The sequence below is a fragment of the Mycteria americana genome, chromosome 1 (assembly GCF_035582795.1).
Source record: "Mycteria americana isolate JAX WOST 10 ecotype Jacksonville Zoo and Gardens chromosome 1, USCA_MyAme_1.0, whole genome shotgun sequence".
Lineage (NCBI taxonomy): Eukaryota > Metazoa > Chordata > Aves > Ciconiiformes > Ciconiidae > Mycteria > Mycteria americana.
In genome coordinates, this window is record NC_134365.1 from 60,876,314 (window position 1) to 60,897,922 (window position 21,609).

The following is a 21,609-nucleotide window of genomic DNA, read 5'->3' on the forward strand; positions in this document are numbered from 1 at the left end:
GGCACGGCTTACAACTTGTCTTTAAACCATGTAGCTTTGCTGCGTGGCTCCTCTGGCTGTGCTGAAAAGAACAGTAAGGTGAGCTTTGTTCTCTGACAGGTAGTTGGAGGTTCACTTGTGAAAGAGGCTCCAGTTCTTGCCCCAAATGGCTTAAGTTCAGCTGTACCGCTCCCTGTACGCTGCATTTCTTAGAGAGGTCCCTGGGTTCTTCAGACCTGAAAATGTGCAATGCTTGCCCTCTGAGATCAGTATGTGGATTAAAAGTTCCAGAAAGACAGGTTGAAGGATTTTGTTTAGTCAAGGGAAAGTTGTGTCGCTTGCAGTAACGCAATTTCTTCCTAAAACAAAAAGCAACTTCTAGAGCTACAGTACCAATTAATACCAGAGATAGAGATCACAGAAATTACTACCCTCAAAGAGCTTAACACAAAGCATTTATTTCAAATGAAAGCTTTGAAAAACTTGCAGCTATTCAGTGGAAAACTTGAACAGAGGTGGTTCTGGTGCTTCACCTTCTTAAGTGTCACAAAAGCAGTTGTTCATTTGTTGTCCGCACATTGTTCACTATTACTTGGCAGAGAAAGGATTGAGGCAGGAATCCCAACACATCCAAAATACACCTGGTTCCTGCAGAGCCATGCTAAACACCTGTCACCAGACAGAAACAGCTAGATTGGATCTAGAAGCAGCCATCAAGCCTTCCCATCAAGGGATGGGAAGGAAACCTGCAGCCCTGCATTTTCCCCATCTGCAGTTTGTACTGATAAAATTTATCTATCTGCTTTACCTCACCAGAATAAGTTACAATGAGTAGGGTGGAAAGCAGTGGTAAGATCTTGTCAACTACATGCACTGCCACCACGGCTGCTCTGATACCAGTTGCTTTAATACCCAGGGCATCTTTGCAGCAGCAGCACTTTCACAGACGCATTCCAGTATGTGGAGAGGGAAGCACTTCACAGGAGGGTAAGAGTGTCACTTAACTTCTGGCCTGGGGTAAGGCACTTGGGTGTTCATTTTAAAGGTGAGGAAATTGTTTGAGTCACATTCCTTGACTAGGTTCCTGGTGCTATAAACAAAGTGTTTAAGTCAGTGGTTAGGCTGATACTCAAAATGTTTCTCTGTGGGTTTAGGCAGGAATGCCTGGGAGGAGTTAAGAACATGAGTACATCACACTGACAGCTTTCACCAGTGATGGTGACCAGCTGAGATCCCTACCCTCACTTTGTGTCCTGACAGCCTCTCATCCTCTTCTGAGTAGTAGCTCCTTATTTCAGTTCAAATTCTCTTTATATATATTACTTTAGGAGCTTGAAGAACAGGCAACACAGGCACCATCAATAAGCTTCAGGTGCTGTGCAACCAGCTAAAAGAAACCCTTGATGGCATACAGCTGGGATATTTCTGGTTTGATACTGGTGATCTGAGGTGTTACAAACACATTTCAAGATTCTACTCAGGGACTCCAACTTACTGCCCAAGAAATACTCTTAAGACTTAAAAAAAGTTACATAGAAGAACTTTTAAAATCTGTATTAGAAATCTGTAAATCTAGCCTTAAATTAAGGATAAATTATCTATTTACACTTGTCATTTCATTCAGCTTTTGTTTATTTATTACACAACTGTTGTCTGAAGTATTTTTCCTTATGCTTTTAGAAGATATTTACCTTCTTTGCAGTATTCAACAAACTTCTGGTAGCAGCAGGACGCTTCTCTAGTGACTTATTTCATTTTATATATCAACTTTACACAGAGTAGCCCCTGTTTCAAGGATCATCATCTCAGGCAAAAGCAAGGGATTTACTCTTTCAAAGCCGGTAACAGAGGCAGGAACTTAGAACTGCTGACTTAGAGCTTAACCACATCACCATGTTTCTTTGTCTGAGATGAAGAAGCCTGCAGACTGCAAGACACTAGAGTCATTCCTATGAACTCTCACCAAACGGCGATTTGTAGAATGCACGTTAGTCATAGTCCCATTAATTACTTTGATTTTGTGATGTCTAGTCCATCATGATTCCATTGCTGCCTCTGAATCGTTGCTGCTACTGCCAGCTGTGGAGCTGCAAGCCGCAGAGTTGGCACCAGCCAGAACAAGTCTCTCTCTGTTTCCAAAAACTTCATTCACTGCAACACAGATAGGGGACAGCTTACACGTTACTGTTCCAGAGACAAGAGTAGTACAGCAGGTATAGCATGGTGAAGATCACAGAATGGAAGTCCTAACCTGGTGCAGTTTTAAAGCTTTCCCCTTTACCTCGAGTAGGGAATTGAACCTTACAAGTCAGAACAATCTCCCACACAGGATACTTAAATTACAAGTCCTGTTCTCTCTCCCTCAGAGCATCTCTAGAGGTTTCCTTGTGCATAATTGCTGTACCTTAAGTACTGTGAAATGGATGAGTTTTGTAGAGCAAAACATTAAATAATTTATTTCTGATTTTAGTCTCTCTGGTTTCCACCAAGCTCTTACAAGTCTTCTCTCTAAAAATTCATGCCATTTAGTTACATGTAGCTACAACAACCGATCAAAACCAGCCCTCACTTTTATTCCTACAGGTACTCAAGAATGTAATACTCGATTACACTAGGAACATTAAGAAAAAAGTAAAACATAGGTATTGCACTTCAGCTACAAGAAAATAAATCATGTGGCAAACACAGTTCTCCAAGTCAGAAAAACCCCACGTTTTTTGAAGCTGAAAACATGAACACATATGCAGTCTTGGGGTATTTAAAAATATTAACCTACAGTTTCTCTCAGAGCCACAATACATTACTGAATATACAAATGCACCCTGGGGGCAAGGGGAGAACCACAAGATTCAAAGAAATGAGAATGCTACCTGCAGAAACCTTGCTTATATCCCAAACACGCAGCCCTTCTCGCTCTCCTCCAAAGGCAAAAACAAACGGGAAGTCAGGGCAGCAAGCCGCACAGAAGAGAACACCCTGGGAGGGAGGCAGAAAGAGGAGGATTTTTTTAAAAATATCATCCTAAAATGAATTTGTCATCTGAAAATACTTTCACCAAGCAAGTTTTAACAAATGTAAGCTCTGTAAGTTTCCGGAAACTTTGTCCTTGTGTTAAAGTATTTAAAGACTTGTCAATCTTTAGCCAAGCCTTTACATTCTCTGGCTTGTATTATGCTACACTGCTTAAGTAAAAGTGTCAAGAGCTGCTAATTACAAACAGTAAATCACATCTTTGTCTTGAACCTGGCAGATACACATTGGAGTACCTATAGTTCTACTTAGAACATTGTGTCTGGTATTCAGGTCTGAGGCTTTGAAGCAGTCTGCCAATTACATGTCGAACTGCATACTGCACTGTAATGAGCATGATTTACCCAGAATACACAGATGTGATTTTTTTTTTTAAGATGTTACGTTATGTAAAACAAGATTCAAGTTAGACAAAAAAGATTAAGCAGACATAGTTTATATGTAAACCTTCTTGGAACCAAGAAATGAATATTACTCTACCATTTTCATATTCCTGGAATGGATTAAACTTGGTCTGTCTCCCAGGATATCCCAAATTTTCACGTATTTGTCAGCAGATGATGTCACAAGGCACCCTTTGATCTGACTGCTTAGTTGTAGCCCTGGAAGATTAAGAGTGCGGCAGTGTGAGAGCACCACGTAACCACTATGTCACAGACATGAGAATACATTTTGAAGTGAAGTCATGAGACCAAACCTAATATTCTCCTCACACTAAACTCTGTTCCAGCACAAAGGAGCAAAAAGTTAATGAAAGTTTCATGCTGCCACTACTCCCTGTAGTGAGAGCAAACTGACTTAAAGTAGGCCTATTTTGTCTCTCAATCCAACAACAGTAACAGTGCAAAGATGCTATTCTTCTGCTTCTTACTTCACATAATCTGGCTTCCCCAGGTAGTTTTCTTCATTCATTTGCCAAAGACCATCTCTTTTGCTATCCAAGACGATGGGGCATATTTATACAATCTCATTTTAGACACCTAATCAGGTGCTTCAAGTTGCTATTTAGTTCCTACACTGACCAAGTAATTAAAGTAGCCTAAAGGAGGCAGCATGAAAACCTTCCCGTGGGCCATACCCAAATCATCTCCAGAGTGAACATCAGTATACAATAATTAGGGCTAGAGGAGGTAAACATTATAGTTCATAATCCTGGACCAGATTGCATAGTTTTTGTTCTTCCTCACCCAAAAACCACAAGGAGTGTGTCCCAAGTGAACAGATCTGTTTTGACATGCTTATTCATGATATTCACTGAGAAAAGTTCACTGTTGTTAAAATACTTTGCTTACAATGGCTTCTCAGCAGAGATTTGTTTCATGCGCCAGCTACCCATGATTAGTATGCACAACTCTCCATTTGTTAACCAAGGAATCACTACCACCTCAGTCGTACTGGTTAAAGACATCTTCCAGATGTGCGTCACCACTGGGGACAAACACAACACACAGACAATTTACCTGACACCTCTTCATCGTGAGCTTTCAGTGTAAACAGTGGCTTATCAGAACGAGCATCCAGACAGTACACAAAGCCATCCTCTGTGCTTGCCTAAGGAAACCACAACATTTTAAAAACAAACAGCCATAGTCACTCATTTCAGAAAAAGCTCCTATGAAATAATACCCCACCCTCTATTAAATCCCTGTGATTTGAGGCAGACTTACACTACTTCTCGGTAGGGCATATTACACAGTGTACACAGTTCCGCATCCCTAAAGTCAGACTCCATCCAGCTAGTGCCCAAGCTATTCTACATACCTACACTATGCTGCAGGGAGTTACACAGAAGGCTTAATCCTATACAAATTTCTTAAATTGTATTTTGAAGATGGTTGCACTACTAAGCTTGGCTTTCTTGTTAGGCAATGCAATACACAGCTTTTCATCTCTTAACTGTCAGTTCAAACTTTTTGGAGCCATCCTGTAGCTGCATAATAGCCCTGTGCAAAGCTAAATGTGATTATACTGAGAGATATCCACATCATAAACCCAACAGAACTGGGCAACTGCTTTTGCTGGCTGTGTACGCAAAGCAACAGAGAACTAGACAGCCACTGAGATAATAAAAAAAGATTTGTTTTAAAATTCTGTTTAAAAGTTTTATCATAAAAATCTCGACAAAACCAAGGTATTTTTACTCTATACCAGCTAGGACAACAGTGCCCTCTAGTGCTGATTTGAAACACTGAGTTAATATTCAGGATCTTGGTTCTAATTAGCTACTTCTCAGCTGCAACTGCCTCATTACATGAGACACAACAGCAACTATGGAAAGGAAAATGTATCCCAGCCACTGAACAATATAACAACATGGCAAAGAAGCCACCTCTGGAGTGAAAACGCATCAGCATCAATTCCTTTTCTACTGTCATAATGAAGATACCAATTAAGTAGCTAGTCTCGATACACTTGTTGAAAAAACTACCTAAAACCATCCTCCCACACACTGCATTTTTAAAATAAGCAATGCCAACAGTCCAACTGTCCATCAGGTCCATTATATGATTCAGAAACATTATGAACACAAAAAGGCAACAGTCAACAGACCAAGAATAGAAGAGCATGTACTCACTAAGAAATTACAAGGTGAAAAATGATTCCAGGTTACTCTTTCAACCTGACCGCTAAACCGCCACATTCGATGGTTATCTTGTGGGTTTCTGCAATCATACAGCACAGCTGATCTATGGAAAAAAGGGATAGGAAATTAAGGGGAAAAAAAAAAATCACGGCAGAATACTTTATGAAGTTTGTTTTACCACTGGCATCTACAAAAGGTCCATGTAAACTACAATACAAAAATTAAAATGGAAACAACTTCACTATTTAGTCTTCCAACTCAGTAACAGATGAAAATTTCCCAGATAAGTACAAGCTTTTTCCGTATGTTTCAAAGTTTCATCTTGGTTACAAACAGCCGTTCTATTTAAGCAAACAGAGCATGAATTTGCTCAATACATAAGATACTTATCATACAGGAGACCATAATTATGCAAATATATCACTTAATTATGAACAGACTTCAGTAAAGTCAAGTAATGACTGTTCAAAATAATGCACTAATTAGGAAATCAATTTGTGATACATATACAAACATTTTCAAATATGCTTTAATAGAAAAAATTAATCTTTACAAGTGGTTAGGGAAATGCTACTCTGAAAAGGAGAAAGAGCAGATGGGAGTTAGTGCGTCCTCTGGGATTCTTTGCAGGCTTTTGCTCAGCCCAGTGGCAGCAGAATCTGTCCCAACTCAAAAAGCTCCTGGATGCAAATGCAAGAAAGGAGCGATGATGTCACTCTCGCAACATCTCACCACAATTTACATCCACAGTGTAACCCACTCCCACTCTATCCTATAATTAAAGCCAAAGAAATGTGATCTAGATTTCTCAGTTCTTTTACCAGGCATTTTACAACAGTAGTTTTAGTACATATGCAATTTTTAACGGTCTGACTTTCAGGTTATGAAGGCATCTGCCAATATTCACTGAATAGCCTGTGGTCCTGGGAAGCTTTACAGGAAAAATCCACAAAGGCAGTCTACTAGTTTGTAGACAGTACACTGGTTTATACGTGTCCGTGGGATCAAAGGACTAGCTAAAAAGGGATCGAGAAGCTGGTCTCGGTGTTTGGACTTTTTTCTTATTTTTACAGAATGAAGTCAAGGGCGAGGAAAGTGGACAGAAGCAGTATCCTAACAACAATAAAAGGTTTTTCTCCCACACTTTTACTTAAGCAGATGTAGCAAGAGCATAATACAAGCCAGAGGACATAAAGTCTTGGCTAAAGATTGACAAGTCTTTAAATACTTTTAAAACAAGGACAAAGTCTTAAAAGCAGAATAAAAAAAATTGACATTAAAAAATCATGGTTATAGAACAAAAAATAAAAAGTTACCCCTAGGAGATGGGAGAGTTTTTTGGCTGGCAGAGCTTATAAAAACTAGCAGCCACAGAGCTAGTCCAAGTGTGCAGACACAAACCATTTCGCAGCATCTCCAAGCTGCAATCACAGGAGATAGCCTGTTATGCTTGGGTTATGGCATGCCTATCAACAGAGGCTGTCGAGAGCGGACTGGGATTTTAAAGTCCCTCATGCCCCCACCCTGGTCTTACAGCTTGGCAAAACCTTGACAAGTTTTCACAGGAAGGATCAGTGACACATTCCCAATGCAGAAAATGCCATAAGGCCAAATTAAGAAATAAATTCAGTTTGGAGCAGACACCTGGCACAGAAAATGTCAGTCCAGATGGTTAAAGGATTTAGCTAGTCCTGAGAAAGAGGTAAGGAAAACTACATTTTGGCCACATATGTGGCCAAACCTGGCTACCTTACTGGAAAAAAATAATAGCATTACTCAAATTTGGCACAGTTATAAGCAAATGAAAAGGAAAACACAAGGCAACTCAACGGGCTTAATTCAATACCAATACCCTCTCTATGTGTAACATTTTAAAATATTACCCCAACATACTTATCATAAGATCCAGAAATAAGGGTCTGAGTTTCAAATGGATGAAACTGCAATGTCTGGACCTAGATAACAGAAGATTTTATTTTAAAAAATAAGCATTGAGATAACACACACATATACAGGAACTTTCTTTGAACAAACAGAGCACAACCTCCCCTCCCCAAAACCAGCACATTTCCCCCCAGAAAACCCTCCTATTAAGCTTGCTGATACTCAGATTTCTCATAAACAGTGCAAGAGATGCACATTATTTTTATTTCAAACACCCCCACCCAGTGGAAACAAGATATTTTCCAATTTAATTTCACTGAACAGAACCACATGCCCGCTTTCTGCCCTAGATGTTAAAAAAAATAAGCTGAAGGAGGTAAAAGAATAGCTGCTTCCAGTTTGGGAAAAAATGCAGATGTTAGCAAAAAATGAAAATCAGGAGTTTGCCAAGGGCAGTGACTTTGTTAACAGCAAAATAAGGTTATAGCTATTAATAACTAACTTTCACATTTTAATTACTATGAGATGAATTAATTTCTGAAGTACCCATCACCATGGTATTTTAGTATCATTTATTTTAAACCTTTCTTACCTAGAACAAACTGTAACCAATACTCATTGTTTCCTTTAAGAGAGAGTTACAGTTTGACCTACGCTCAGAGATCTAGTTTTTGTACCTTATACCAGCACTGTTAGATTCCCAACCATCAGGGCTTTCACACAAAAGGCATTTTAAAATCTGCTGTAAATCTTTGCAAACTTTCTAAAGGATAAGTGAAATAACGTTTTTAAAAGCAAATACGGTGGTGTTTGCCAAAGCAACTAATTCAGAAATTTAAAGAATTCTGCACAGTTGTTAGAAAATTACAGAATTCTTGTTCTAAGGGTTCACTACAAAGCAGCTAATGAAAAACTGCAGTTGTTTTTTCTCTGTATTTTACAGTGGAAGAAACATAGCAATTATTATATACCTTGTCTGTATGTAGCATCAGGCTGGCTGCTGGCTTACCCACAGACATATCCCACAGAATCACAGTATTGTCAGCAGACGCACTTGCTAAAACATTCCTGATAATGTATAAAAAAAAAAGTTTTAAAAATCTTTATACAGATACAAACAAATAATGGTCAAAAATCCAAAATACATACAGAGCCTGATTCTGAGATCAAGTACACTCTGTCTATAGACTACATATCTCAAGCTTGAGGGATAACTCCCTGAAAGTAATTCTAAGTTACAAGCAAAGACTACAAACAGGGTATATTACATTAGTACAACACTTATAATAATAAGTGACAGTTTTGCTTGTACCCCCCCCAATCACTTAAAATATCATTTACTGGAAGATTTCTTGAACAAAACAAAGCAAAAAAGGCTTTTAAGCACGTCCTTTCCTTTGACATTAACGTAGTATCTTTAAACATTACCTATGCAACTTAGTTTTATTTGCATACGCATACAGCCAAGAGCCAGACAAATCTGGTTTTAAAGTATTTTGCTCTCCAATATCTGAGTGTTTATCTAACTACTGAAAACCCACCACTGTACATCCTTCATAGAATGCTGAAAGGAACCCTAACATTTTAGTTAGTTTTCAGACCCCACATTTCAACTTAAATTTGACCAATTGTGTTAAAGCAATAAATACACAGTTTAGAAGTTTAATCAGAAAAAATACTCAAAACATTCCCAAAGGCCTGTCAAATACACAGTACAATTGCTACCACTGCTCTTAAAAACAGATCTATTACCTCAACAAGCTGTTTCCAATTGAAATGGCTCCCCCCACACCTTTTTTTTTTTTTTTTTAATACTAACCAAGTGTTTCTGACTGAAAGACCTAGCATTCTCCTGCAAACAGTTCTCCCAAACAATGTTTCAAGGGAAAGTTAAGAAAATGCATAGTGAAGGCTATGAGAACATTTTACAGTAACATCATTATGACCTACAGGCAGAAAGTTATTTACAGAGAGCTATCACAGTATGTCTTACTTAAAAAAAACCAAACCAACAACAAAACATTTAAATATAGCTGCTCCAAGGATTTCCTTGTTTTGCCCGTAAGCTTCCCACTTCAAGGCTGTTTTTATTTCCTGAAAGACTGACCAGTATCAATGAGTTCATAACTCAGCACACTACAGAATTATGCATTCCAGACACTTAATTATTGTAGCGGTAATTTTTGTAACTTGTCTCTATATTATCACCAGATAACCATTTTGAGGTACATGAAAGCTACTCTTTTGTAACACTGATGGAATGATCACTACCACTCTGTACATACGTATAATTTAAGAATAGACAACGCACTATAAATTAGGAGTGCAATTTATGTACATTTACTGCATGTCTATGGGGCATTTCCTTCTTCAGTATCTAGACAACAAAGCATTGTAAGTGAAGGCTTACACCTGCTCATCAGGAGTATGCGAAGTTCACTACGTCTATCTTCAGAGACACTTATGACAGCACGGGGGGGGGGAAGGGGGGGGGGATGGGGGGGGGGGGGGGAATCAGCCTGTGTCTGACTGGAACAGTTTCAAGGCCCATTCTGAGGATCCTCTGACAGCTGAACTGTTAAAAACCACCTAAGTGATAAAAAATAGCAGCATCTTTATTTCAGTCAGCACATTGTCCTTGAGCTCTCCCCCAAGATGGGCCAGCTTTGTGTTGCTTCAATAGCAGCACTTCATTGCTAGTTCATTCAGGCAACAGGGAATTCTCTCTGCCTGGGATAACCCAAAGGTCAGAGGCATTTCTATAACTGTGCTATCAGGGCTTTTACACTCTCTTTTCAGTTCACAGCTCTGGGGCAAAAGCCAGAGGAAAAAAACCAGCATAGCAAGGACTTTCTTCTGTAAGTCTATCTGTTGAAATGGTGTTTTCGGTCATTGGCAGATTGGCACAGATCAGGGCAGCCCTTCTGCTTCTCCAATTTGTGCATCTAGCTTAAATGTAGCTGATATAACAAATGGCTTAGACCCACCTTAGTCCTGCCCTCATCTGGACAACTTGCGAGTAAAAAGTGCTCTGCAGCAACATACAGGTGTTTTAAAAAAATAAATCAAGACTTCTAGTTAAAAAAAAAAAGGGGGGGGGGTGTATTTTTGAGAATTGGTTCATTTCAGCACTGCTTTCAAGTTCAATGTTATACTACACAAGATTTTGGATTTGTGTGGAAAATGTACGCCTAATTAAGTATACAAATTTCTAACCATCCATTGTTACTCAAGTATTCTTTTACCTGCTTTGTTTATTCCATGAAAGATCAAGCACAGCATCAGTATGTCCTTTCACTGTCCCTTCTGAAGATAAACTCTGTGTATGCAGACACAACATGCTTTTGAAAATTACAGCTTCAACAGAAATCAAGCATTACAACACATTAGTATGAACTCCTTAATGCCTTCACAAACAACTTCATGTTTTAAGTTATTCTCACTTGCTGCAACAAGGCTTTTGATAGAACTGTCTCTGCAGTACCTGCACCTCGCCTCCCACCCCAGATCTCAGATTGCTCCATTCACAGCCAGTGGTCTTACAGAACTGTTTACTCCCTTCAGGCTAGTAGAAGAAATTTCATTGTCTCCAGCTAATGTGCAGCTTCTTCTTCAGCTTCTTTCTAAACACTCCTGGCAGTTCCCTCTCCCTCCTCCCAATTAACTGATCTTTAGGTCCTTGTAACTTGCCAGCTCCTACAAATTCTAATTTGAAATGGTTAAGCTTCAAAGTTTACTGGGACAGCAACTGGAAACCACCCATAAGCCACCCCATTCTTCTTCTGTTCTTAATTCCAGGCTTTAATTATCCATACAGAGAACAATTAGCATTTCAAATTGAGGTAACATTTATGAATGGTATGTTAAACAGCAATTCTCATAACTCAGTGATATTCAGAAGTAAGTTTCACAGAAAAAATTCGCCTTCCAAGGATTTTTTTTCTATTGTTTTTAAAACCAGAAAGTCTGAGAGCTCAAGAAGTAAACCCCCTTGTCAATTACACAGAGTGGTTCTTTAGCTGACTAACAGTGCAGCACTTCTTCATTTCGGAAACCAAGATTAGCTATATACCCAGTGTTCGCCTTCCCTATTTACTCTAGGGAGTCTTTAAGCACTTCCTGAAGCATCTACTATAAGCAAAATCTAGAAGATTTAAGTTATGTTATCTTCTGTACTTGTTTTACACACCAAAGAATTTGGACAAATCATAACACATTCAGGCATACAATGAGGGTCAGATTCATCTCACATAACTTAGCATCCAGTCTAAACCCCATTCTTCCTCTTTGGTAGTTAAGGTTTTCTGTGCAGTCCACTAAAAGAAACTCAACCATTTTCTGTGGGTGTCTCTATGCATTCACCTTAGACAATCTCGATAACTAGCTTAAAATATGCTTGAATTTTAGATACATAAAGCTAACAGAGGTGAATCCTGAGTAAATGTATTTTATTAATGTCAACCTTGTCCTTTATTGCTCAATGCCTTTTCAACTCTCTGAGTCATAGGAAAATACTAATTTTAAGCTATCGCAGACAACCATGACATTATTTTCTGTAACCTGTCTAAACACCATCTTTCAACACGACAGACGGAATTAAACCAGATTATCTATGATTTTTTCAGTGTAGGGAAAAAAGTAATAACGACATTATCCTTGCTCTAAGTTTCCTCCATCCAACCAGATAAATAATTTTGCAATACTTACTTTCCCTCCTTTCTTCTTCTTCTTTTTCTCTTTCTTGCCTCCAAGAGAAAAGACTGGTTCTAAGGATTCCACTATATCAAGGTCCCAAATGTCAATAACTGGGGTCATGTTACCCACTGCAACATAATTTCCTACAAGCAGAAACCCAAATGCAACCACATTTATTTAGAGTTACAAAACAGCATATTTGGCAATCCAGCTGTTGCTTATTTCTTTCATTAAGTAAAACTTATGTGCCAGAATCTTCTATTTGAACATCTTTGATGATTATAACTGACAAGGAGCAATTTAAAAATATCAACTGACAGCAGATGTTGCCAGAAAAAAATTTACTTGCTCTCCAATACATTTTCCCTTCAGTACAAGTAACTGTTCAAAGAAGCTTTACAAAGTTCCATGTTTTGTTTGGTTTTTTAAGGGAAAAAAAACCAAAACCACATTCCCTGTGCTATGGAGAAAAAAAAAAATCTGAAAAACGCAGGAAAAAGGTTACTAAATACATAAATACATATAAATTTTGCCGTGTTTTACAGTTAATCAACTGCATTGGCCATAATGATTTTGAACAAAAGCAACATTTCATTTGCAAATGGAAAATAAAGCAGATTAGAGAAGAGCTTGCTCTGGTCTGCTAATTGACAATAACTTAATTACTTGTAATAAAACCAGTGTTTTAGTCAAATCATTCGTTATGGCAGCATCACTAAGATGACTATCACCAAACCAAAAAAAGTGATAGTCAGTTTTTCCATCTTTGTATCTTGGTTTTATTTCTGTTCATACCACTGGAGGAAATTATTTAGTGGAAACATTACATTTATATACTTTTCAAGCAAAAATTATTTAACTGGACGTTTACAGTATCCTTTGTAATTTACCTAGTGATTCATCGGGACTAGGATCAAAATTCAGCCACTCCAGACTTAGAGGGTAAGCAGGCAAGATAATATCATGATGTACATAAAATGAGTTCTCTTCATGATTATAAACTGAAAAAGAATTAAAGATATACAAGACATCAGTGAAGAGGAAAAGCAAGCAACTATAAACAGTTCACTTCCGCAAAAGGCAGATGTGGCAAACACTAAATTGCCAAGATCTAGAATGTAAATTCAGTGTGTTCAGTTTTACTGTAGAGGCCAGAGCCTCCAAGTACTAATGTTATGCCTCACAGAATTACACAAAACAAACAAACATACTGCTGTGTACTTCAGATAAAGAAGTGACGAGTTCAGCAAAGCTTAGACACTTTATTCCTAGCATACTATGCTACTTTGTAAGATCACTTTAAAACAGATGCTCCTTATCCACCACCACCACTTTCTACACCAGGATACGTTAATGAAGGTTTAGACATTCATTTTACAGAATCAGCAATTTAAAAAAAAACCGAAATAATTCCAGATGCAATCAAAGGGGAAATGAAGGTAAAAGACAAACCGTTTTCAAATTAGAGGAACCTGAAGAAGTCAGATGAAGTTACCTTTAGCAGGTTGTAACTGAGATACAGGAAAAGTTTTGGTAAAGCCATCATATACTAAACACAGCATTCCCTGTAGCCAGATATTTTTCTCCTTATAATAAAAGAATTTACTAACTGGATAGCAGGTAAAACACATTAATTATTTTAATAAAATGCTATCATCACACACACAAAATCACTGTTCTGTTTTTAAGTGCATGTGACAGATGTTCAGATACTATCTAAAGTCTTCAGTTAACTAAGCAGTCTTAGTAATTAACTAAGGGCTACCTAATGTTATAAACTGCAGAAGTCTGTGCTATTGTTTTATAAGTTTATACAGGGAAAATAACACAGTTAATAAAATTTGTAAACATCTCCAGATACAGAAGATGCTAGATGATGGTATCTGAAGAGATGCCTTCAAACACTTTGGTCTTGCTGTTTTCTCAAAACAGAATACTTTGCTTGCAGAAACATGCACCATGGCAGAAGTAGCCAGAAACATTCCCCCAAAGAACCACCGTAAGAAAAGCTGGTAACTTCAGCACACTCAGTAGTACTCCTTGCTGCAACAGAAAAATCTTTTACACAGTAAAACTAAACCCATCTCTAGAACAAGTGGTATTCAGACCTTATTAAGGGTCACCTCTTCTAAAACAAGACAATAAAGGTGCCGATTCTTCCACTCCTAGCAGTGGAAACCTCATTTAAAGAAGCAAGAAGAAAGCAAGGGGGAGGAGGAAAAAAAAAAAAAAACCACAAAACAAAAAACCACAACAAACCACTAGAGGAAGCTTGCATGATATGGAAAGTAAGACTGTTTGGAAGAAAGATCGTATGTTCAGAGAATAAAAATGCCATAGTATTTTCTAAGTGTCATTAGAAATGAAATAAGGAAAGGAAATGCTATACGGCCTGATAAAGGCACACTATCCTCTAAATAACAGGAACTCCACATTAAATACACTAGTTCTGGAAAGTGGCTAAAGCACCATGATGTAGGAAAGAGGACAAAACACATGGGGCAGATGGGGAGAAAAGGACTTCAAAAAAAACACCTCTCCCCCCCCTTCTACACAGCCATATGGAACAGGATAGGCGAGACATCTTCCCTAAGTTCACTGTAAGGAATAAATCCTATGTTACTTACCATGGACCTCCAAACTACAGTAGTCTTTATCAGTTCTGCCACAAAGGACAAGATTGTCACTGGGCTTAATCAAAAAGTCCTCCTGTTCATACTGATCCTGAACAGCAAAAAGGAGAGGACAATGGGTGTTAAGCAAAGCACATAAATGCACAAAACGACACACGTTCAAAAGGCTGAATCAGTAATAACTTTTAACCATAACTGGAAACACTCAAAACCCAACACCCTGCTGCCCACCCGCCTAAAACCATCTTATGGTGGTAAACAGAAAAAGACAGGAACCAGACTCAATTATGGAGAGATTGAATAGTTATTATATAGACAGAAGGACTGTTTGGACCTAGGTGGATTTAGAGAGATGTTCAATTACCAAATATGAAACCATCTTTTGAGGCTACCATGATGCAGCCATTGCTGAAAAGAGAATCACCACCAGAAGTCCACATACATAGCTTATTTCCCTTGTGCTCTCATGCCTTGAGCATTTATGTAGGGTAACAACTTTTTATACAATAAGCATATTGTAACTGCTCCTCACATCCAGAAAACAATTCCAAGAGCATTAAAGCTTTGTCTACTTTCTGGAAAATATTTCCAGAAAAGTACTGCCTACGGCTATAGTGGGCATTCAGCTGTACCAGAACAGATGTAACCTCTCATCTAATTTTCATTGTTACTGAGGAATGGAAGGCATTCAGGGAATTTTTGTTAGCGGAAAACTAAGAACCGTACATAAAAGTCAATAGTCTTACACAAACAGAGTACCATCCTTCAAATATACAACACATACCAGACTTTTTGGACTTCCTGTTGCAAGCTTTTGATTTCTTTTTTTATTCACTTCAAGCATCTTTTCAATATTTGAATTCTATCAAGTACTGCAATTCTTTGAATTAATCAACTTAATGCTGCACAGTACTTAGTCTGCAACAGTACTAGTAGTAAATAGCAAAAGACAACATTAAATGCATGTTGAAGCACTAAAAAGTATTCTTCAGAATGTGAGGAAAGGACTTCAGTGTAGGAAGAAAGGCCTGAGAAAAAGGTGTTCACTTTTTCTACATCTGGAAGAAAGTTAGCTTTTCTGACAAAGAATAAATGCAGCTCATATTCTCCCCGAGTCCCTCGGCAAGTACCTCTTTGACTATAGAAATCACTTTTAAAGCGTTTCTCTCCTCTACTGGTACACAGGAGCAAGCAAATCATCAAACAATCAGTGGAACACAGAGAAAACATACAGTGCCGCAAAGTGCACATAGCAAGTGAACTTGTTTTAAAGATGTATGCCTTCCTCCTTGAGCTTTGTGACAGTATGTGAATTCACCATCACAACTCCTTGTCTGAGACCACATGTTTGACAAAGTCCCCTGACACACAAACTAGAAGCTGTGGTAGAAGCCTACAGCTACTCTTTTCTTTCAGTCTTACTAGCTTTGTAAAGAATCCAAAATAGTATAGAAAGGACAGCACCCAGAAAAATCTCAGAAACTTTACGGTTAGAAGGTCTCAAAAATTTACCTACTCCATCACCCTGCCCCAGGTGATCATAATCTCTCCTAGATTACACAGTCTCTAGATTACGTTGTCTCTTCTCACACAACCTCACCTTGTGACTGATTTCTACAATCTTTCCGTGTAAATCAAATTAATTAAAAGTTGCAATCTATCCTGAACTAAACTGCAGGATATTCTCTGGAATCTCTCCATATCCTTTCTGAAGAGGCACCTAATACTCTAGCTAAGACAATACCGATGTTAAGTAGAGTAGAAGGATTACCTCATGTCTTGCATGCTGCATCCCTGTTCACCAGAAAAAGACAAAACAGGCTGCATAACAGGACAGCACTGTAGATAGTTAGCTTGTGTTAGACTACAGCCAGAGACTTCTTCACCCCCTGCAGAGCTCCTATGAAGCCAGCTCCTGCAAAGATGCTCCCCATCTGACACTTGGTGGAAACTAATACAGGTGGAAGGTGTAAGAGTCTTGCAATCTGGGAAATTTTCTAAGTTGGGTCGTTAGTGGCCTCTGATACTGAGATTTGTTATTTCTTCAAGCATTTTCTGGGTCCTAGAAGACAGGTGACAAACCACCTCCACATACAGAAGCATCTGGCTTAAATCATGAGCCAGTTCGCCTTAACATCTGACTTAAACATAAAAAGCACACGTAGAGGGGACTGCACAAAGCAACTTTAAAAGAAAAGAGTTCCATCTGATCAAAATCTGGCACCCCTTTGGAAAGGACTGCAAGCACTTACAAACCCTAAGGCAGTGTGGAAAATTTAACTGATTTTTAAGTTTATGCTGTTTAATATATTTAACATTTTTATAGTACTTACAGTGGTTTTTAGGGTGATGTAAGGATCATGATCATTACTGCCATATACTGCCAGAGCAGCCAAAGAGTCTTCAAGTTTTAAATCACCTAGATGGGAATTTCAGAACATTTTTTATACATGTCAATGACAGGTGAAGTTAGAAACTCCTGTACCAATACCTGTTTTACCTGTATTGCAAAATATCAGGAGTGGGCTCAATGAACTTCCAAGTTCCAAACATAAGAACCTCAGTAAGCTAAATTGCTTAGTGCTTTCAGGGACTTCTGCTGCTCTGCTCCAGCACTACAGCAGGGGGAGTGACAGTCTTTCCTGTTCTAGTGTCAGGGAGGGGGACACTAAATTGTTTCACTCACTAAACAACTTCCAAAACTGGGACAAGCAAATAAGTAAAAATGTGAATTTCCAGCATTTGAAACATAGCACTGTGTAGTTTTAGGATACTAGTGTCTTGAGTACAACAAGAAGTGAAAAGGCGCATCACCTACACTGCATATCTGACATTTAAATTTTTCTTACCTGTGTATTCCTCTTCATCATAGTTTTCCAAATCATATTCATCCAGTTCATCATCAGACGGGTCTTCATTTTTATGAGAAGACTTAGCTCTGCCAGGAATGGCTACATTCATGCCATATGTCATCTGGCCTTCATTGCTATCATCAGCGCCATCCCTGTTTAAAGATACACAACCCTGAGAAGCTGTGACAGACATTTAGAACGCTTCCAGGTAATTGCTTAGGGGACTGCTGACAAGATTTCAGAATCCTGGCTGTTCACATGGGCTTCAAGTCTTCATGCCAATAATTTGGAAATCCATTCACTCCTTTCCTATCTTTTCCCAAAATACAAGGCACCATTATTCTCAGGCTTCCAGAGAAAGTTTTTCCTTCAAAGTTTTAATGACAAAATCTGGCACAAATTTTGCTCAACAGGGCTAAACTGCATGTCTAAATCCCCTTCTCTTACCCTTTTTTTTGTGGATACAATGCTCTAAACCTCACTTCTGTGCATGTGTTCAATTCATACCTTTCTTTTTTTTTCCCCTACCCACAGGCCCTGTCATGTGTAATGGCTCTTGAATTTCTTCAAGATTTTTAAGACCTTATTTCCTCATATTTCCCATACTTACATTAGAAGAAAAAACAACATAACATTCATTAGGTAGGGACATATTGTGGATTACTTCTTACAGGGTAAACTATGCAACATCTAGAAAACTCAGAACTTTCATGGCAACAATTCTGTATGCAAGGAATTCAGTAGAAGGAAGTGTACATTAAACATTGGCTGAGGACTTAACAGACATCTCAGATGTCTCAATGAAGCGTGCTCCACAGGAACTTATCCCTGCTGAATACACTGTATTTCTGTCCTTCTGCATGCAAAATTCCCAGGCAACAATGAGCCAAGACAGTTCTCATAGATATGTTCTAAAGTAAATAACAGAAACCTATTTTTATAATCTGTTCAGTAAAATAAACGCTTCACGTTACCAGTTTTTCCTAGTGTAAAAACTGGTAACAAGACAATTAGAGATTCTAAATCTGAGTCTGATTTGTGATCTTTGCACAGGAAAAAAAGTGACTGGTGTTGTAACAAATTCTACAAAGTACCAGACGTTATAAAGAGATCATAACCCCTTTGGTTGTTACGGATGGTCTTTAAATTTCCATGCTGAAGTTTAACAGAATGCATAATTACTAACAAACAGCACCTCAAATCTTTCCATGTTTTTGAAATTGCAAGAGAAAGGAATCCACTCAAAAAAACAGAAGTTCACACGCATAAAGGAGAAACGAGTAACACCACAGATAACAGAAAACATTAAACATAATCGGTTAAGAAATTAACATAAAGTAAGAATCTTCCAAACATTTAAGATGATTTTGGAACCCTTAAAAAACAAAATCAGAACAAAACATATTCTGGGACAAAACACTCTGTTCAGCACTAAAGTCCCAGATCCATCTAATAGAAATGGGATGGATAATATTCACCCAACTATAAAAGCTTCTACTGCTATCTGTTGCATCTGTTCAACCATATGTACTGTGGTACAACCACACACCCTACATAGCTGAAACAGAATCAGAAGCCTAAATCTATGAACAGATCTAACTGAAAAAGGCCAGAAAATGGCATAAGACCTCAATACCTCATCTTTTTCTAGACAAAAGAGAGCCATTTCTTCATTGTCTTCCATAGATTATGTTTCCTAAATCAGTCACATCTGTTATTCTTTTCATGTTAGTTTACCTTTTTCTTAAAAGCAGAGCAACAAAACTTAACACAGCTACACAACCAAGGACTTTTAGTGCTGAGTGGAGAGTCATGATGTCTCCCATTTCATATGTGAACCATAAATGCACCCCTGGGTGATGTTTTGCCTTTTCTGCCAAAGCATAAATACCAAGTCGTTCCGAGCTCCACTGTCGCCTCCAGACTCGCTTAGATTGTAACGTTTCACCCTCAGCATCCACTTTTTCACAGACAGTTTGGGACTTCCATCTCGGTTTGCCACATCTCCAAAGCACCCATGGTTACAAACCCAAGTTCTTTTTTCCGCACTCTAGGCGGGAATGGCAACTCCAGCGAGGACTGGGCCCCAAACGGGTCTCTGCAGCTTCACCTGAAATGCTCACCCAGTCTGACGGCACACGGTTGACACCTGAAGAACCACATGGGAACACAACCCATGTTGTCCCACTCACGACGAAGGCCGTGTATGCTCCGTCCGACGTCTCTCCTTTCACTCTCCAGACAAACGACCCTCCGGGACGTCAGGCTCACTTGACACAGTCGCTTCAGGAGGAACCCGTGCTGGCTGGTGCCGCTCTCCACTGCTCGCTCCTGCTTCCCAAGCCGGGCCTTCAGCGGCCCCCCCCGGCCTGCGGGGCGGGCTGGTGCCCGAGCTCTCCCCGTGCCCGGGGGCGCCCCCTCCCCTCCACAGCTCTGTCAGCGGAAAGGCCCGGGGGGCTCCAGCCCCGTCTCCAGCAGAGCCCGGCAGACGCGACGCGACGCGACGCGACACAACACGACACGACACGACACGACACGACGCGCCCCGCCCGCCCCCGCCCCGCTCCCCGGCTCACCCCAGCCTGTCCTGGGCCTCCTCGATGAGACGCTTCAGCTCCTCCTCGCTGAGCTGCACCTGCGGGGCGGACACAGAGAGGGGTGAGGGCGGCGGGGGGCGGCGGGGGCGGGCTGGGGTCCCTGGGCCCGGCCCCTGCCCCCACCTTGTCCGGCGTTTCCTTGGCAACGCCGCAGCGCACCCAGGCGGCGCACGTCACGGGGCAGCTCATGGCGGCGGCACGCGAGCGGTGCGGTGCGGTGCGGTGCGGTGCGGTGCGGTGCGGTGCGGTGCGGTGCGGTGCGGTGCGGTGCGGCACGTGCGAGCAGCTCCGGCGCGCCGCGAGTGACGTGGCGGATGGGGGCTCCGCTTGCAACGCCGGTGAAAAACGGAAGGGGCGGAGACAGAGCCGCGTGAGGTCATCTTCGAGCGCCGGGAAAGCCCGGAAGGAGGGGAGGGGCGTGGTTACAGGGGGAAGAGGTTTCTGGCCTTCAGCGGGGCGGGGCCTGAGAGGGGGAGGTTCCTGGGGGGCGAAGGGGCGGGGCCTGGGGGCGGGGCCTGCGGGGCCGTTGAGGGGAGGTGGGCGAGCAACTGTTAGCGCCTCAGGGCTCCGCCGGGCCGCCCGGGCTGTTTGCACCCCTGCGCCAAGGGGTGACGGACGCTCGGTTTCTGACTGAACTTGCTGGGAGACTGATTGCCTTCAGCAACAGTTGCTCCGGTATTCATAAAATTAATTGTGGAAGAGTGCTTAGTTGCTTCTCCTGATTAGCCCGGGCTGTCACACTTGGTACCCCGCCATCTTTAGCCGGGGCTGTGACCAGCTAGAGCTCCAAGACCAATTTACTAACAGAAATTAACGCTTTCATATGTAATAGGTCCTCGTGCAACTGCTCCTCCTGGGTGCTCAGGTGAAGCACTGTGCTGCCCCATCGCCAGGCTCTTCAAAGTCCTTCGCTTCCCGCACTGGATCACAGCTTCCCCCGCTTGCGGGGAGAGGCCTGCCCTGCTGATGTTCGCTTCCGCTTTGGCTCTGAAATATCCCAGCAGCGAGCCACCAAAATTAAAGGTTTAGAAAAACCTTTTTGTTACTGATCTCTAAAATTTATCCAAGGAAAAGAAACCAGTGCACAGAGTCAACGGCGAGAGGGAGTCGCAGGAAGTTGTGAGGGACTGGCGCCTTCACAGGAGGTGCTGCTTTTTGCCCTCCTAAATGTCAGCATCCTATCCTAGCTAACTCATTAAATCAGAGAAAGTGGGTAACATGTCAGCTGGAATACTAGAAGGTTAGAAGGTACTCTCTTACTAACATGCAGAAATCACTGCTGTTTCCATCACTGAAATCTTAATTGAGGGGATAACTGCAAATTACATGGATGGGAAGCTGAGGTTAGGGGAAGG

General features: G+C 40.5%; 1 protein-coding gene across 3 annotated transcripts; it reads right to left on the reverse strand.

Annotated features, from left to right (window-relative positions):
* Positions 1–711: 711 nt before the first annotated feature.
* On the reverse strand, positions 712–20,497 carry PWP1 (PWP1 homolog, endonuclein). Of its 3 annotated transcripts, XM_075501769.1 has the most exons (15): positions 20,378–20,497; positions 20,234–20,292; positions 17,655–17,809; positions 17,139–17,224; positions 14,800–14,896; positions 13,063–13,173; positions 12,185–12,315; positions 10,723–10,796; positions 8,449–8,545; positions 7,487–7,548; positions 5,585–5,696; positions 4,470–4,560; positions 3,490–3,611; positions 2,850–2,955; positions 712–2,130 (listed from the first exon to the last, which is right to left on the reverse strand). In XM_075501769.1, exons 1-15 carry the CDS (start codon positions 20,441–20,443, stop codon positions 2,015–2,017), a joined length of 1,485 nt encoding a protein of 494 aa, XP_075357884.1. In that variant the 5' UTR covers positions 20,444–20,497; the 3' UTR covers positions 712–2,014. The 3 variants fall into 3 exon arrangements, with proteins under 3 accessions (XP_075357884.1, XP_075357902.1, XP_075357893.1); XM_075501787.1 differs by lacking the exons at positions 20,234–20,292; positions 20,378–20,497 and adding an exon at positions 19,781–20,125; XM_075501778.1 differs by lacking the exons at positions 20,234–20,292; positions 20,378–20,497 and adding an exon at positions 19,395–19,752.
* Positions 20,498–21,609: the final 1,112 nt, after the last annotated feature.